At 48.1% G+C, this 18,562-nt stretch overlaps 1 protein-coding gene across 4 annotated transcripts in view; it reads left to right on the forward strand.

Annotated features, from left to right (window-relative positions):
* The window catches only part of FGGY (FGGY carbohydrate kinase domain containing), a 208,090-nt gene that overhangs the window by 48,004 nt on the left and 141,524 nt on the right, over window positions 1-18,562 (forward strand). Inside the window, exons 1-2 of one of the 4 annotated variants that reach the window (XM_083157620.1) lie at window positions 11,736-11,780; window positions 11,971-12,028. The exons of 1 other annotated variant lie outside the window; for it this stretch is intronic. In XM_083157620.1, the coding sequence (XP_083013746.1) occupies window positions 11,982-12,028 (47 nt within the window). In that variant the 5' untranslated portion in view covers window positions 11,736-11,780; window positions 11,971-11,981. Of the gene's footprint in view, window positions 1-11,678; window positions 11,781-11,970; window positions 12,029-18,562 lie in introns of those variants that run through there. 2 more of the 4 variants (XM_083157622.1, XM_083157626.1) reach the window with 2 other exon arrangements.

The following is an 18,562-nucleotide window of genomic DNA, read 5'->3' on the forward strand; positions in this document are numbered from 1 at the left end:
CCTGCAGTGCATATGGTTTTGTCCATCTAAGAAGGATTTTGTCAGAAAGAGTGAACTAGAATAAGGCCCATAGTCCTCCAAAGCTAGTAGGCGCCATTAAGAGTCTGATTCAGAGGTGCATGCAAGTCGGTCACTGATGCAGCCATATAGCAAGCTCGGAAATAAATGTTTGCATCCACATTGCCGCACCACAACAATCACTGGTTAATGTATCCACTATCGGTGGATGTTTGCAACCCTATCCATGGGGAGATCTGTACATAGCCAGATTAAGGGGGGGGGGGGGGCATACTGCACCCCAGGTCCCCCTGTGTCAGAGCCCCCCTGCCTGCACACAGTGATATCACTAGCTCTCCTGATTCCTGTTCCAGTGTGCAGTACAGAGGCTGCTGCTGTTCTTGTGTGTGACAGGATGGATGATACCATAGATTATATTTTTCTATGTGTATTTTAAGGTTGTGTAAATTGTCTTTGCGGGGATTCTGGTTGGCTAGTTCTGTTTTTTTTGTAACGAGGAAGATCTGATGCACCAGCTGCACAATGGTGGCCAACCAGATACACAGAATCCAAGCAGTGGAGGAAGCTGTGGGTGGTGAGCCTAGGTGCAAAAATATAACCCCCCCCCCCCAACTCCACCCCAACCCAAGCTCACAATTTGCAACATTTTAGTGGGTGACAGGGAGAGGCAGAGTGTGACAGGGAGGAGGAAGAGGGGGGCAGGGATAGGCAGAGGGTGAAAGGGAGAAGCAGGGAGAGGCAAAGTGTGACAGAAAGAGACAGAGGGGGACAGGGAGAGGCAGAGGGTGACAGGGAGAGACAGGAGGAGGCAGTAGGTGACAGGGGGAGGCAGAAGGTATCAGAGATGCAGAAGGTGACAGGGAGTGTCAGGGGGAGGCAGAGTGTGAAAGGCAGAGGGTGGGACTGTTAGGGAGAGGGAGAAGTTGACAGGAAGAGGCAGTGTGTGGCAGGGGGAGGCACAAAGTGATGGAGAGGCAGGGGGAGGCAGAGTGTCCTGGCAATACAGAAGTGCTGAAACCCTGCTAAACATAGCTAAGTAGAAGATGAGGGGAGTCTCAATGAAAGACTTTGTAGAACCCCAATGTTTAGTGGAGTAGTGGGTAAGGGCAGAACCACAGAGGCCCGTCCACTATGTGGCCCACCGCCCACAATCCGGGGTCTCCCCTTCCTCCCAGACCCCCACCGCTTCCAGCAAAGGCCATCTGAAAGCAAAGCATGCTTGCACGAGAATAAATAGCTGTTTCGCCACCATGCCTCTACCCAAATCTTGCCCCGGCGGCTGCCCTGTTTCACCCCTGATAGCAGGAACACTTGTTATATTTATTGGAGCTAGAGGATAACATTATACACCCAACCGGTTATTCTTCTCCCCTGCTCTCCATACAGGGAAATCATTTCAGCAGGTAATTGTGTAAATGGTTGGAACCGTAACCCGAGATGATGAAAGCTTTTGTTACCTGGAGGTTTTCAGCTGACAACAGTTATATTGTAGTAAACGCTATCCTGGAGGATTAAAGGGAGAGAAAAACAAGATTATAAAATTCACAGTCACACACCTGATGACAACACAGCATATATACGTCTGGATTACTGGATAAAACTGTCTGGAAAGAGCAATTAAAATCTGTTTTTGCCAAACTAGTAGCGCGACGGGTCAGGCCAGAGCCTCCCCCTGCCACACTCTGCCTCCAGTGGCGTAACTATAGTCCCGCAGACCCAGCAATCATGGGGAGGCGCTGAGTAGGTGTGGGTGCCGGGGGTCTGCGGGGCTATCGATGCACTGCACTGCCTGCTGGTGCTGCTTACCGTTGCCGCCGCTGCCGGGCTACTAGTCTGCGGTCCCGGCTCTCCTCCTGGCTGGATCCTGCAGTGCTAATGAAAAAACAGCTCACACAAAATGTCCGCCCCCTTAACAGCAGACACTTTTTGAGGACACTGGGGGTGGACATTTTGTGTGAGCTATTTTCTCATTAGTACTGCAGGATCCAGCCAGGAGGAGAGCCGGGACCGCAGACAAGTAGGCACCCCTCCTCTCTTGCGAGTTTGAAACAGTTAATTGAAAGCCGTTGATATCGCTTCTATGCATACTTGCCTACTTTTGAAAAGTAGTTTCAGGGAGATTATTGATTGGCGTTGAGGGGGCGTATCACATTCTACACAAGGGGCGTGTCTATCCCCACCTATGGGCGTGTCTACTGTCACTCAGGGGTGTCTTCTGTCGTGCAGGTAAAAACTAAAGTACAAAGTGCAGTACTGGCTACAAACTGATATCTCTGCTACATTACACAGCATCACTCCGACATCACATAGCAGGCCGATAATTGACATCACACAGGAGGTCTCTACATACTGACATCTAAGATACATTACACAGCAGGGCTACACACTGATGTCACAGCTACATTACACAGCACTGCTTAACACTAACAATATGGGGGCCCAGCCCCCATATTACACACAGCACATTGCACACACACCATTGCACATTATACACAGCCTCTCCACATTACACCCAGTACACACAGCACATTGTACACAATCCCATACATTATACAGTTCGCACCCCCCTCCAAACGCACACATTCCATACAGGCAGCCCCCAGTGCACACACAGCACCAACCTGGCTGTGTTACTCCTGGCTGGGGGTGCAGGATCCCGGCAGTTTGGAGGGGGAGGCAGATCACTGCCGGCTGAGGAGGAAGGAAGGAAGAGCTGGCAGCAGGCCTGATGCAGGAGCTCACTGTGGTGGGCGGGGCCAGCTGAAGTAAAGCAGAGGCCTGGCTGCCGGCTCTCCTGCTCCTCCCAATACACTACAGTGCACACTGACTGCTTCCTGTCAGCGCGTACACACAGCAGCAGCTCGGCTGTGATGTGCTCCCTGCACGCTCCGCCCCCCACCAATTCCGGATGAGCGCATGCGCAGTCCATATTTTAATAGACAGGACCCAGAAACCGGGAGAACTGTGGGGTGTGGGGCTTTGCGGAGCAGCGGGAGGCTCATGTGAAAGTCGGGAGCCTCCCGCTAGATGCGGGAGGGTAGGCAAGTATGCTTCTATGGCTTACTCCCCCTCCTAACATTATTTTTACAAATGTCACACCCTGTAGTAGAACCCATGACCTGTCTTACTGGAGACAGACACCTTACTGATTGAGCTATTTGGGGGGCACCAATATTTATCTTGCCTCCGGGCAACTGGTACTTGTGTATTATCACGGCGCCCACGATTTGCATCACAGGGCATTGTGCGATGAAAAATCGCGTCGCATTGCATGCGATATGGTTGCATGCGATGCGACGCGATTTCACCCGATTTCTAATTGTACAGGCCCCCAGATGCCTTATTACCATGTTAAATGCCCCGCCACACCCGATTTTTAATTGTATACCCACCCTCATGGGTCATGAGTATTTGAAATGCCCCCCCCCCCATTGTTAACGCCACCCCACTATGAACGCCAACCCGAAGTGTGGCAAATGCAGCGAGCCCCGCGAGGGGACGCGTATACCGTCCCCTCGCGGCGCTCGCCACGCTTTGGGCTCGGTGGCTCACTGCGCTCGCCGCACTTAAAAATCAACTCCACGCCGACGTGGTTAGTGGGGGTATGAAAAGGTCGGAGGATGCGTACCGCTGCGCTCGCCACGCTTCGGGTTGGCGTTGATAGTGGGGGGCCGTTAACAATGTGGGGGCATTTAACATATTTGTTACCCATCAGGGTGGGGATACAATTAAAAATCGGGTCTGGGGGTGCCATTTAACATGGGACGCTATGGGAAATCGCGGCGCATCGCATGCCATTGTAATGGCATGCGATGTGACGCGATTTTTAAATTGTATACTCAACCCGGGAAAAGGCTGAAATCGGGTCCATCGCCTGCCATCGCATACCTTAATTAGTGGTATGCGATGCGATGCGATGGGCGCCGTGATAATACACAAGTACCAAAAATGATTTGGCCATAGAATTTAAACGAGTAAAAAAGTGAGCAAATCAATCCACAGTAACAGCTAAAAGATGATGGGTAAAGGCGTCTGACTGAACTCAAATGAAATAGTGTAAAGCGTTCCATAAATTAATACTTAGTGTACTTTCAGTATGTGGTATGTGACTTCATCAGGGGTTACATCGACGAAACGCGTGGGTTTTTACGCATTGTACCTACGTCATCCAACTAAGGTAAGTCATTTTATATCCTCTTCTATTCTCATTTTTACTTATGTTTTTTATTCCGCATTCAGTCCCCATATATATATATATATATATATATATATATATTTTTTTTTTTTTATTTACGGAACGCTTTTACCTATTTAAAGCATTTTATTTCAATTTTCTCAGCCTCCTTCATATAGTCTTGATCCTATATTGTCTGATACGTCAGGTCTCCGTTTTAGTCTTACTATGTTTTTATTGTCCCTAGTGGCTCACCACCGCGTATCTTGGACTGAGCAGGTGGCCATTATTTACAGGGAGTGAAACCCAGTCCGTTCAGGAAGTTTTTGTGCTTTATTTGATGCCAGTGGAATTTTAGAATCTCATATGGTAATGAGTCAGCCCGGCGCCCCCCGCCCTTCTCCGCCCCCCACACGCCGACATGGGTGCATACACCCAGCGAACCGAAAGTTCGCTGTAGGTGCATGTACCATACATCTGCACATGCGCAGAAACCCACCTGCGCATGCGCAGACGCGCAATATCGGTACTGCGAATGAATGCACGCAGGTCCGAACAAACTTGAATAACCCCCAAAATATCACAAACCGTCTTATTGCAAAGGTGACAACGTATCACAGTACCACGCAAAAGTGACATCCTTTTACAGTACCACGCAAAGGAGGCACCCTATCACAGTGCCACGCAAAGGAGGCATCCTATGACAGTACCACGCTAAGTGGCATCGGTACTCTTTACCTAGATGGGCGCCAGCGATTGAAATCGCGGGCGTCGGGGGTAAAAATCGCGGTCATCGCGGTCATCGCGGGTAAATCGGGATGCCCGCGATGCCCGCGATGACCGCGATGACCGCGATTTTTCCATAGGGAACAATGTTAAAAAGGCTGATTGACCGCGATTTTACTGTTAAATGCCTCAATGGACCCGATTTGGCCATAGGAATCAATGTTAAATGGGCCACAGAGCCCAAATAGGCACAATTAACCCTTAAATGTCCCCCCCAATTTTTAACGCCACCCCACGATCCACGCCAACCCGAAGCGTGGCGAGCGCAGCGAGCCCGCGAGGGGCGGCGGTACGCGTCCTCCGACCTTTTCATGCCCTACTATCCACTAGGGCGTGGAGTGAGAATAGAATAGTGTGGCGAGCGCAGCGAGCCACCGAGCCCGAAGCGTGGCGAGCGCAGCGAGCCCCGCGAGGGGACGCGGATACCTTCACAGGTAGACGCGTCCCCTCGCGGGCTTCACAGGTGTCGGCGTCGCCACGGACACCTGTGAAGCCCGCGAGGGGACGCGTATAACTGTGAAGGTATCCGCGTCCCCTCGCGGGGCTCGCTGCGCTCGCCACGCTTCGGGCTCGGTGGCTCGCTGCGCTCGCCACACTATTCTATTCTCACTCCACGCCCTAGTGGATAGTAGGGCATGAAAAGGTCGGAGGACGCGTACCGCCGCCCCTCGCGGGCTCGCTGCGCTCGCCACGCTTCGGGTTGGCGTGGATCGTGGGGTGGCGTTAAAAATTTGGGGGGACATTTAAGGGTTAATGGGCTCTGTGGCCCATTTAACATTGATTCCTATGGCCAAATCGGGTCCATTGAGCCATTTAACAGTAAAATCGGGTCCATCGCGCCTTTTAACATTGATTCCTATGGTAAATCGGGAGCATCGCGTCGCGGGCATCGCGGGTACATTTATGGCCGGCCGCGACGCGACCGACACGATTTCCATGTTTAACATGGGTTTCAATGGGAAATCGCGGGCATCGCGTCGGTCGCGTCGCGGCCAGACATAAATGTACCCGCGATGACCGCGACGGGCGCCCAACTAAGTAAAGAGTACCGTGGCATCCTATCACAGTACCATGCAAAGTTTCATCCTATCACAGTACCACGCAAAGGTGATATCCTATCACAGTACCACGCAAAGGTGATATCCTATCACAGAACCACGCAAAGGTGGCATCTGATCAAAGTACCATGAAACGTGGCAATATGCTACAGTACCATGCAAGGGTGGCATCCTATCACAGTACGAAGCAAAGGTGGCATCCTATGACAGTACCACGCTAAGTGGCATCCTATCACAGTACCACGCAAAGGTGGTATCCTATCACAGAACCACGCAAAGGTGGCATCTGATCAAATTACCATGCAACATGGCATCCTACTACAGTACCATGCAAAGGTGGCATCCTATCACAGTACCGCGCAAAGGTGGTATCTTATCAAAGTACCATGAAACGTGGCAATATACTACAGTACCATGCAAAGGTGGCATTCTATCACAGTACGAAGCAAAGGTGGCATTCTATCATAGTACGAAGCAAAGGTGGCATTCTATCACAGTACGAAGCAAAGGTGGCATTCTATCACAGTACGAAGCAAAGGTGGCATTCTATCACAGTACGAAGCAAAGGTGGCATTCTATCACAGTACGAAGCAAAGGTGGCATTCTATCACAGTACGAAGCAAAGTTGGCATTGTATCACAGTACCACGCTTAAGGTCTCTTGAGAACAACCAAATGTTTGCCAAGAGACCAGGTGCCTGATTTGATACACCCGCGGCAATGGGTCTGATTGAATCACCAGAATTCAATACTTAACAGGTGCGGCCAAGTACATTTGTCAATATAATGTACATACTATAAGTCACTTTGGAGACCATAATAAATCACAGGTGAATTAATGGCATTGGCGCCACCGGGCCGAGGTCCTCGCACTGTATATGTATACAGCCAGCCGCCACACAATGCTTCTGTTCTGCATTTTAGTCCCAGCGCTAAATAAAAGGCAAGTCTGGGGCGTCGCAGATCATAATGATGAAACCACATTTCACGGTGTTCAATGTAATGCATTGTGGAGTCCTGTAAAAGGTTTCATCCAAATCCGCGAGGCATGCTGTAACAGCCGATCTAGAATTTGTAACACTGCATCTGAAGGCCTCGTTGCACTTATACTGTGTGTCTGGCAGGATTAGCGCGTATCCCGCAGGCTGGTGTGCAACACACAAGTGTCCTGTCAGTACTGAGCGCTAGACACACATTTCACAGACTGCAAATTAAACTGGCGTCAAAGATGGTCTGGACAAATATTTCAAAATCTGTCTGTGTCTCTGTTAATCAGTCCGTCACCCAGCTTCCGTGTTGTGGCTGATACATTTAGGGGGAAATGTAATAGGAGGAGAGATTCAGAAAGTGAGAGATTTGGGAAGAAATCTCCAGGTTTTTTTTTTTTTAAAGTGGCAATCATTTACACTGCAAAACCAGTTTGATTTTGAAGTGTAAATGATTGCCGCTTTAAAAAAAACTAGACCAAGGAACTTTGGTGGCTTGGAAGTTCCGGATCTGTAAAAGCATACCTCCCAACAGTCCCGATTTTATCGGGACAGTCCCGATTGTCAGGGCCTGTCCCGCTGTCCCACCCGCGGGCGGCAGTGTCCCGCGGTGTGGGGGGGCTGTTGGGAGTCCCCCCCTGTCAGCTGCTAAGCAGCGCGGAATAAACGCTGTGCGCATGCGCACAGCGTCTATTCCCACAGCCATGGGGCTGGGGGCATGGCTAGAGGCTCACAGAGCCTCTGGGTCATGCCCCCATAGCGGCAAAATGGGGGCGTGGCCTCGTGGGGAGCCGCGAGTATAGGCCACGCCCCCCAAAAAATTCGGCGCGCAGCAGCAGTGTCCCACCTGCTAAACTGCGGAAGTTGGGAGGTATGGTAAAAGTATAAACTTGCATTGGCTCCGGGTACAAAACAATGGGTAGATTTGGAGAAACATTTTTGACGGCAGATAAGAACCACTTGGCCCATCTAGTCTGCCCCTTTTTCAAACATGTTACCTCAAACCATATTTGATACAATATCCTTATTTCTTTGTAAGGATATCAATATGCCTATCCCAAGCATGTTTACATTGTTCTACTGTATTTACGTCTACCACCTCTGATGGGAGGCTATTCCACTTATCTACTACTCTTTCTGTGAAGTAATTCTTCCTCACATTTCCCCTGTACCTTCCTCCCTCTAGTGTCAGTGCATGTCCTCGTGTTCTACTGCTCCTCTTCCTGTGAAGAATGTCTCCCACCTGTACCTTCCTCCCCCCAGTGTCAGTGCATGTCCTCGTGTTCTGCTGCTCCTCTTCCTGTGAAGAATGTCTCCCACCTGTACCTTGGTAAAACCCTTGATATATTTGAAAGTTTCTATCATGTCCCCCCTTTCCCTTCTCTGCTCTAAAGTATACATATTAAGATCTTTTAGTCTTTCCTGGTACGTTTTGTGATGTAGGCCATGCACCATTTTAGTTGCCCTTCTTTGTACAGTCTCTAATGTATTTATATCCTTCTGGAGATATGGCCTCCAGAACTGGACACAAAGGAACACCGATGGCTGATTAAGGGGGATATTCAATCTTCAGGTCACGGCAGGCGAGCTTGCTCGCCTGCCGTGACCCAGTCCCGTTCTCGGTCAGCTCGACCGAGAACACGCAGGCGGGATTCAATGTCCCGCCTGCAGCGGGACGAGAAGGGGGCGTGGCCGCGAGTTGCGGCTGGGAAGTGACGAGATGCAGCCGGCATCTCGTCACTTCCCGGCTGTTCTCGGCAGAACGAGCCCGACAGCTAGAGATGTCGGGCTCGTTCTGGCAGGAAACCCTGTTCAATGCTGTCGGGGAAGACAGCATTGAATAGGGCCCGTCGAGCATCTCCCCCACGGGAGATGCTCGACGGAGATTGAATATCCCCCTAAGCTGGAGGTGACATAAATCACGAAGGGGGATCAGGCTGAAGCAAGTTAGCAGTTTTGTTGGTTAGACAGTATGCTGCGTCTGGCAGCCAATGGGTGCAAGGGGAGGAGTTGGGAAGGGGAGAAGGGTCTTGTGATAGGGAAGTGGCTTCCTCTCTGGAAGTTTTTCCCCACCCTCCCATCCCTATTTTCTGTCTCTATTTTCTTCATTAGGCGGCGGTAAAGAACGGTCAATTGTGTAGATGGAATGTGTGTAGATTAGTGGGTGCGCTCTCCAGGCATCGATTGTCACGAGCCATACTTCTATGCACGGAAGATGGCTGCCACCACCGACCCGGGTGGTTGGCTGGGAGAGTTGGTCACCAGCGGTGTGTGAATGCTATGGTGATCCTACCCACCCCCTTTTCTTTAGTATGACCGTTCTTTAGTGCCGCCACCAATATTATAGTCATTAGTCTGTTGTCAAAATAAATTTGACATTCGTTATTTTGAAACGCCAGCACTTGTGTCCGTGTCGTTATTTTTAGATAAGTTTAGTAAGTTAAGTGTTAAGGGTGTAAGACTGAGAGTACCGATGGTGAATTTATACTCTAGTTGAGGTCGTACCAATGACCTATACATTGGCATTATTACTTCTTTACAGATGTATCTCACTCACAGATCTATTATGGACTCCAGTCCAACAGAGACCCTTGCCACACAAAGCTTTATACTTTATCCAAATATTTTTGTTTGTTCTTGTCATTGCGGACACTTTTTGCTGTTTTTAGTTATTTTTAGTTTTTGTTTTCTAGTTTTTTTGCAGCATTTCCACATTGTGTGGTGACCGGGCAGCATGATTCATGGCTGAAATATCAGCGCAGATAAGTTGCTGTTCTTTAGTATCTAGATATAACAAAAGGTGATTTATTCAAGGACATACTGTACATTGTGCCGGCTCTGCGGATCTTGAAAGCAACGTTTTAACTTTTCTATATTTTTATTTTCCAAAACTGCGGCAGATAAGAGACTAGTGGCCACGCTGGTAAAAGTTAATGCCTGTAGAAAATATACGTCCCCATATATTCATGCTGTACACAATGTTTAATGCTGTTTAATATAAAGGACACGTTCACGGGCTCCTCCCATTGCCTACAGTAAAACATTAGCAATTTTTCCCACTATATAAAATGTTGCCTTGTGTAAATATATCAAATAATTTATGGTAAAAATATATACAGATAGATTGATAAATAGTATGCCACCACAGATATGGGCTGTCAGAGCATGTTGGCACTTGGTTCGTACCATGGACACCTGGGGGTGCGGCCAAGGTTCACAGGGGGGAATGCCACAAGTTAGGGGGACAGGATTCATGGCATTCCCCCATCTATCTGTATACCAGCCACAGGTGGGGGTCAATAAGGCTGAAATTTCAGGTGGCCAAGATGGAACCCGGAGGCTGTCCTGATCGTCCATCTCTGCTCTCTGTGTGGCTAGACCAGTCTACTCGGTCATTGACATTTTCCAGTCCGGTATTGGCTGGTACCTACTGACCGGGCATACCGAGTATTTGGCTGGTACCTACTGGCCAGGCCTACTGAGTATTGGTCACCTCCTTGCTAAATGTTTGTTCAGCCCAACAAAAGAGAATGCTGGAGATAAATAGAACAGCCCGATAATAGTTATTTTTCAAATATATCAGGATTTTACCCCACACCAAGTGCCATCAGAAATTGTGGGCCTGGGACTGACAAAATAAGAACCCCCCACCTATTTCAGTCAGATATTTTAGCCGCACCCCGCTAGTCAGCGACTCACAGACGGCGCCATCAATTAAATTTTCGACATAGAACCTAAATCACAGCAGGGGCACGAGGTGGAACGTGTGAACTACCACTGCTTAGCGAGTGTTTTTTTTGGGGGGGAGGCGGTTAAATGCTTGTTGCCAGCGAGTTACATGCTCCTTGCCATGGGTTTCATGCTCATTGCCATGGAGGGGAGTAAATGCTCATTGCCAGGGGTGTTACATTCTTGTTAGCATGGGGAATACATGCTCATTGCCAGTAGAAGTTTATTGATTATTGACCAGGGGAAGTTACATTCTTGTTTCCATGGAGGTATACATACTCCTTGCTAGTGTAAGTTACTTGCTCATTGCCCAGAGGGTGTTACATTCCTCCCAGCTGTCCCGACTTTTGTTGGGGATGGCAGTTGGGATTTCGCATGCACGCAGTGCCCACTCGTGGAGACAAAGGGGAAGAAGGCATGGCCAGCAGCTCACACAGTGCTGGCTATGATGCATTTGCTGCAAAGCCACGCCCCTTTTGCGGAGGTCACAAGCCTTTTTACTAAATGTTGGGAGGTGTGCTGTATACTGACAGGTTACTGTATACTGAAAATGTCAACTTTCAGGATATAGTAGTTAGAAATAATTCATTATATCAACTGAAAATGGGCAAAACATAAAACTTAGGTGGAGCACACGTACATCGAATGACACCTGAACCATCCAAATCTGTGTCATTGCGGAGTCGTTGCTCTCACAAAAACAAAACTTTTAATTGCTCAGCCGATTAAATATATAGATCTGGGTCTTTGTATAAGCGAGTGCTCGAGGACACTGCACTGTTTTTAGCTTAATTAAATTTATATTACCCCTGTAAATCTGTGTGTGTGTGTGTGAGTGTGTGTGTGACAGAGACAGACAGAGATAGAGGGAGAGAGATTACTGAGTAAAAACACTGAGCCAATCAGTGCTTATGTAAAGTTGACCAATGGCACGTAAGCTTACAAAAGCTGCAGGAATGCTGTGATCAGGAAGCAGGCAGCAGACACACTGTTGCATTCTGCTGTGGAAGTCACTGTTCAGTGCTGACAAGTAAGTGTGTCTGCTACATACGTGTAGTGTGTAACAGGCTCCCACTTATACATTCACTTTACAATGGGAAGTCACAATTGGTTCTAAAGATTTAGGCTAAAAGCACCAGTGCCTCCAATTCTACATAATACACAGCCTGTAACTAAATGTATAAACCAATAGGCTTGATTCTTAATATTCATCTTAACAGGCCAGGATTTCATGATGTCCATGCGTGCGCACAGATCGTGTTGTCAAAGTGACTTGAGGTACTTGACTTGGGTCCGATTCACCCCTGCCCTGGGATGACTCAGCTGCTTCGCTTTGGGGTGCCCCGCGCCCTAGATTTGTGTCCCCCAAAATGTTAGGGACTTGCCCGACTAATGAGGTCACCTGGACGCGGTGGGCAAGTCGTTACTTATGGCCATAACCATGTTAAGAACCTTGTTCAAAATGCAAAACTTTATTGCAGTGATTATTATTAAACAATGGGGAGTTTGAATTGTGCACCTGCAGCCTTGTCTGTGTATGCAGTACAGACTTAAATTTGTCCCTGTGACATCAACCGCCCACCCTGATCTGGCTTTGACAGGCCTTCATTCCAATGGGGACGCCCAGCGGTTTTCTGGGTCATCCCCATGCTCCAGGCTCCTGCCCCCCCCCCCCCTTTCCGCGCTGCTCTGTACGAACACCTAGTCGGGCCCTGTCTGTGAGCTATACCACACATGTAAAACATGCACTATTAGGGGTCCCTGAGGACTGACCAAGACCCCCGTAGAACCATCACCAGAACTGTGAATTTGGGGAGGGGCAATTCAGTAACATCTATGCAGTAGGACTCGGAGTAGGTGATATTGCACCTTTATGTAGTGAAAAAGGGGGGTATTTATCAAGGCTTGGAGAGAGAGTGGGGCAGAGGTATCAAGCATTAAAAAATGATAAAATGGATTGTGATAGACAGCCAGCCAATCAGCTCCTACCTGACATGTCACAGGCTGGATTGGAAAAAAGACAGGTAGGGGCTAATTGGCTGGCTGTTTATCAAGCTTGATACATCTGGCCCATTGTGAGATAAAGTTTCAGCCAATCAGCTTCTACCTTATATTTTACAGGCTGTGGGGCAGATGTATTAAGCCTGGAGAAGAGATAAAGTGAAAGGAGATAACACACCAGCCAATCAGCTCCCGACTGTCATTTTCTAACACAATGCCTTGGCTGGTGCTTTATCTCCTTTCACTTTATCTCCAGTTTATCTCTTCTCCAGGCTTAATACATCTGCCCCACTGTTTGAAAAATGTCAGTTAGGGGCTGGTTGGTTCGTACTTTGGGCCTTATTCTAGTTCACTCTTTCTGACAAAATCCTTCTTAGATGGACAAAACCATGTGCACTGCAGGTGGGGCAGATGTAACTTGTGCAGAGAGAATTAGATTTGGGTGGGGTTTTACTTCAAAGTGAGATCTATACTGCTGTGTAAAAATAAAGTAGTCAGTATTTACCCTGCACAGAAAAAAAAATGACTCACCCAAATCTAATTCTCTCTGCACATTTTACATCTGCCCCACTGCAGTGCACATGGGCCCTTATTCTGATCGGTGCGGATATTCCCGAATTCTTACGGTGCGGGCCGCACGCCACGCTGTGCGGCAGCGTGCGGGCATCGTCCGTAGAAACGCCCACGTGTCCTCCGCATTCGGACGGACTCACTCTTTAAGAACAGGGCGTGTGTACGGACGACATACAAACCGTGCGTGTGCGGTGGAAACGTACAGATTCTTGCACGGTCTTCCCGCACAAGCACGGTCTTACCGCGTCAGAACGTACGGGAAGCTGTCCGTACGCCCCGATGCGGAGTATTTACGCACAATCCAACATTTTTGTACTGAGTACACACATCGATCACATGACCCACTTAGGCTATTAGGCAACCTCCTGGAAAAGGGATTGTTAGCAATTTCAATCAATTAAATGCTCATCTATACTAACCCACATTCCTACTTCATTCATGACACACATTAACCCTTACAGCATGTGACCCTAACATACATCTATATACACTATGTACATTTAGCTTATTTTAAACATTTTAAACAACTTACACATATACTTTAGCATGTTAGGAAAAAACACTGACAACTTTGAACTTTAAATAAAGATTTATTAACAAACAATAATAACAAAAAAGAAAATTAATTTTCTGCATCTATTATGCTATCCATGAGGCACAACATCTGCCGCATCAGGCCTCTTACACGAAGGAGGGCCCCACGGCGACCCTCCTCTGCTTGGGCTGGCTCATCTGTGGAGGAAATTCAAATGTAAAAATGACTAATGATATTCATGCATACATTTAACATAGTCAAACCTACATTTTAAACATGCATTCTGCCAGGTGTGTGTGTGTGTATATATATATATATATATATATATATATATATATATATATATATATATATATATATATATATATATATATATATATATATATATATATTTTTATATATATATAGATATATATATATATATATCTATATATAAAAAAAAAAATATATATATATATACACACATATCTAACTATATATCTGAGACATACACCTATACATACATGCATACATACTACATGGAAAGCCTGATTTTGGCCCTCTACCCTTTACTCTGTAGAACACCTCACAGTCATACTGCTCCTTCGCAATCCAAACCCACCCATGACTAAGCTCTGAGAAGCATGCCACGCGCTGCACCAATCACAATTCTGCAAACAAAGTTCAGTGTCGGTTATATGATGGAGCCTGGCAGGGGAGTTACACAACTCTCAGGAATGCTCAGTACATTTGTGCAATCAAGCATGGCTTGGCTGCTGATGGTCTGCTCCAGAAATCATTGTCAGAATGCCAGTTAGGGGAAGCTGCAGCACTAACCCACTCCCATGCTCAAAAGCATTACTAAGACCAAATCCACACACAATTATGGTGAAAAACATACATGCAGACCGCAGGGGGTGGTTAGCTAGAGGAGGGCCCAGGGGCACTCACCACTTGTTACTCCAGTCTAAGCCACGCCTGGCCATACTCCATTTATGCCATACTGAATCTAGTTTACACAGATCAATCACCAGTAAACTCTACTCACCTATATGAGGCTACAGATTGTATGCAAGCAGCAGGGACATGTAACCCTTACATGAGCAAGTCATCACTATCTTCCAGGATACAGATTAACTACACAGGTTCAGTGGCACTTAAAATCGACCTGACAGCCATCTGCACAACCTGTGTCATTAATATGTGTCCAGGATGAAAGGGATGGTTTGGCCACCCTATCTAACCCCAAAGTGTGTCTGTTGCTATCCAGTTTGTTTTATCACTTTAGTATTGGAAAACACTATTGAATCACCAGTGCTACAAAGCAAATAGAAAATGACTACAGGAATAATGAATCTTTATGTATACATACCACTTTCCTCCGCCTGCGCCACCTCACAGGCCTCCTCATCCTCCTCTTCAGCTGGTACCAGCTCTGCCTCCACCAGCTCCTCCTCCTCTGGCACCACCTCCTCTGGCTCCACAACCTCCTCCTCCTGTGCCACCACCTCCTCCTCAACAATCTCCTCCTCCTCTGGCACCACCTCCTCTGGCTCCACAGTCTCCTCCTCCTCTGGCACCACCTCCTCGGCCATCTCGCCAGTGCCCTCCTCCTGGGCCTGGGACGCCTCTGCCTGCTCCCGTGCCTGTCTTGCTCTATCACGGGCTGTGTTTGGACAAAGTAAAAAAAGTGGCAATTAGTGGTAATTTGTATTAAGCCTTATCAACCTATAAATGCAAAGGTTATAAGTACAGATAATTGTACAGCCAAACAGCTCCTCAGTGGCCTTTACAAAACACAGCCTGTAACATGGCAGGTATGCTGTGACTTTTAGGCCATTTTAAGCATCACAAGCATTAATCCTCCCCAATAACATATTTTATGACCATTACAGGGAGTCAAACTCATATATTGTATGCCATGTTTAACTCATGATCAGGCTGCTGACCTTAGTGGATTAAATAATGTCAAGTAAGCAATCATGTACAAATCCACATTTACTGTTGAAATACTCACATCTAGCAATGCTGGCCCTTATGGATTGAAGCCTCTCTGGCTCCCTGCGCCGGAGGTCGGACCACCGCCGCTCCAGCTAAGCGATGGTCCGCCGCACATGGGTGCGGGCGTATATCCGCCGGCGGGCCACCGCATAGGCAGAGCGTTTCTGCCTATTCGTTATGAAGGGGCCCGCACGGCCCAGCCTGGTCTCCATAACGGAGACCAGTGTCCTCAGCTCGGCTGCAGAAAAGGGTGCTGCTCTGCCATAAGCCGCCATCTTAGCAATGGCACAAATCAAACAATCATGTGCTGTCATTGGTTGATCAGAGTGATATTTGGTATTAACTTTATTGTTCATTTTTACACTAACAGCGTGTATGCGCCCGAACAGACGGCTAACCCATTGCATCGCACACCCATCCTAAACAGTGTAAAATAAGATGGAAACATATTATATCTAATCTATAACATTCACCAAACATGGGTCTAAGCAACAGGTGAAATAGTGTGCATCTCTAGACACTTACACCTAACTCCACATGCTGCCATGTGTACACTTACCTTCTACTGGCCCCTACTACAGAGGTGGAATGAAAAGTAGCTAGCATCTAACCTGAATGTGGAGTGCTTTCACATGTGATTTGGATGCTAGCACTGATTACTTGTGGCTAAGTGGTGGACTGGATTGACATATGGAATGGGTAGTGTCAGTTGTACTACATAGCAAACAAGTGCACAGTACAGAAGTACATTCAAATATACATTGCATGTCTGACCTCAGTTGTATTTGGTCATTGGTGTTGGAATCTGCATTTAGCAAATAAATCAGACTTACTGAGTTTGCCAGGTTTTTTGGAAATATTTTTCAACACCAAGGGGCGGGACGTATGCACCGCATGGTTGACGCTGGCGTACGGGACGCGGCCGTACGGAACGCAGGTTGCAGCTGATTAACGCCAATTACAGAAATAGTATTTAAAGTTGTCCTAGAAAGGCAAACACTTGTTGCAAACATGCCAGGCTCAGAGTCAGAGGAAGACCAGGTGGTGCAGAATCTCTTGGCACGCATGGAGGCCAACACCACCTATGTGCCCCTCAACCCAGAGCACCCAGATGGCCCATCCACATCAGGCCAATCAGCAGCAGGGCCATCCTCAGCATCAGCAGAATCATTGGGAACACAGCAGGTGGCTTCCCAACAGAGTAGCCAGCCCAGCACTTCAGGTACAGCAACCGGTGGCAGTGGCAGTGCCCGTGGCCGCAGTGGGGCAACAGAGGAACCAACCACAAGAAACATGGCATATGAACCGCGGGAGCTTGACATCCTGGTGACCCGGGCACGTGATTTAATTGAGTGCCCAGCGGTGAAGTTGACACACACAAGGAGATGGAAGATCTGGGAGGAGATAACGGCGGAGATTAATGCAGTGGCTCCACAAGTTCGTCAGACGGAGCATGTTAAGAAGAGGCAAGTACATGTGTGTTACATTTGAGTAGGACAAGTCCAGTAATGTTAACATTCAATATTAGATGGAGTTGGTCAATGGCTGTTCACGTTGCTTGGAGGCACAGACATGTTGGCCATGACATAGAATTGATAGTTATTGGAGGGTGACTGTTTTTGTATCTTCTAAGGGTTGGTTTGAAAAATGAATATAATGTAAGTTTGGTGTCAGTAGTCACATGTTGTATTATGTTTCAGATTGCAATGGGTGCTACAGCAAACATGAGTAGTTACATGTATTAATATGTATACTTTGATTGCAGGTGGCACGACTTCAAAGGCAACCTCAAGAAGAAATTGACCCAGCGGTGGGAACACAGCCACACCTCTGGGGCTGGCCCCATGCCATCCAAGCTGGAGCTCACCCCCCTGGAAGAGATGGCCCAGTGCTGTATAGCAGTGGAGGAGATCCGGGGGGTGAGCACTATAGACAGCGAGTCCCCAGCGGAAGTGATGGCTTCTACACTTGAAGGTAATTATTTGCCAGGCCATAAGTAGATGTTTAACATTTGGTATGGAATGTGTGGTAATTGGTAATTTCTCGTTCAACAGCATCCCCACCGCTTGGTCCAGATTCTCTTGAGGAGGCTGTGGAGTCTGTGCCACCTGGCCCCAGTAGCAGGCCCGTGCAGCAGCCGCCGGGATTGTCCGCGGCTGAATTGTCCATGTGGGGCCGTGTGCTGGATAGTATTGTGCAGCAGGGAGAGTCAGCATTCGAGCGTGTGAGTAGGGCCGAGGAGGTGCTGCAGGGTTTGACCACCAGCCAGCAGAGTATTGCTGAGAGCCTGCAGGCTATGAGTGCCAGCCAGCAAGCGATGAGTACCAGCCATCAAGCTATTGCTGCTAGCCTGCAGGTGCTGGCTGATCAAGCCCTGCGGCAAAATGACCTCCTCCTCCGCCATAATGAACTTATGGTGGAGCTAGTTACCAGCAATAGGGCCCTAATGTCACCCGCTTCGGGTGCAATAGCAACAGCATCACTCCCTGCTGCCAGAGGGGGAAGAACATCCACCCCCTCACCAGCATGTGCTCCACATGAGGCACCATCTGACTCTGGCCGTGGACGAGGCCGAAGAGCTGCTGCACGTGGCAAGGAGCCTGCCAGGGGCAAACGTGCTCGCAAATGAACTTGTGTCCCCATTAATCTCCACCGTTATGTCTTCCCAAATCTTCCATTGAGCTGTGTGTGTCAGCATCCTGTGTCAACATCCGTGCCCAGGG

The sequence above is a fragment of the Crinia signifera genome, chromosome 8 (assembly GCF_055691185.1).
Source record: "Crinia signifera chromosome 8, ASM5569118v1, whole genome shotgun sequence".
Taxonomy (NCBI): domain Eukaryota; kingdom Metazoa; phylum Chordata; class Amphibia; order Anura; family Myobatrachidae; genus Crinia; species Crinia signifera.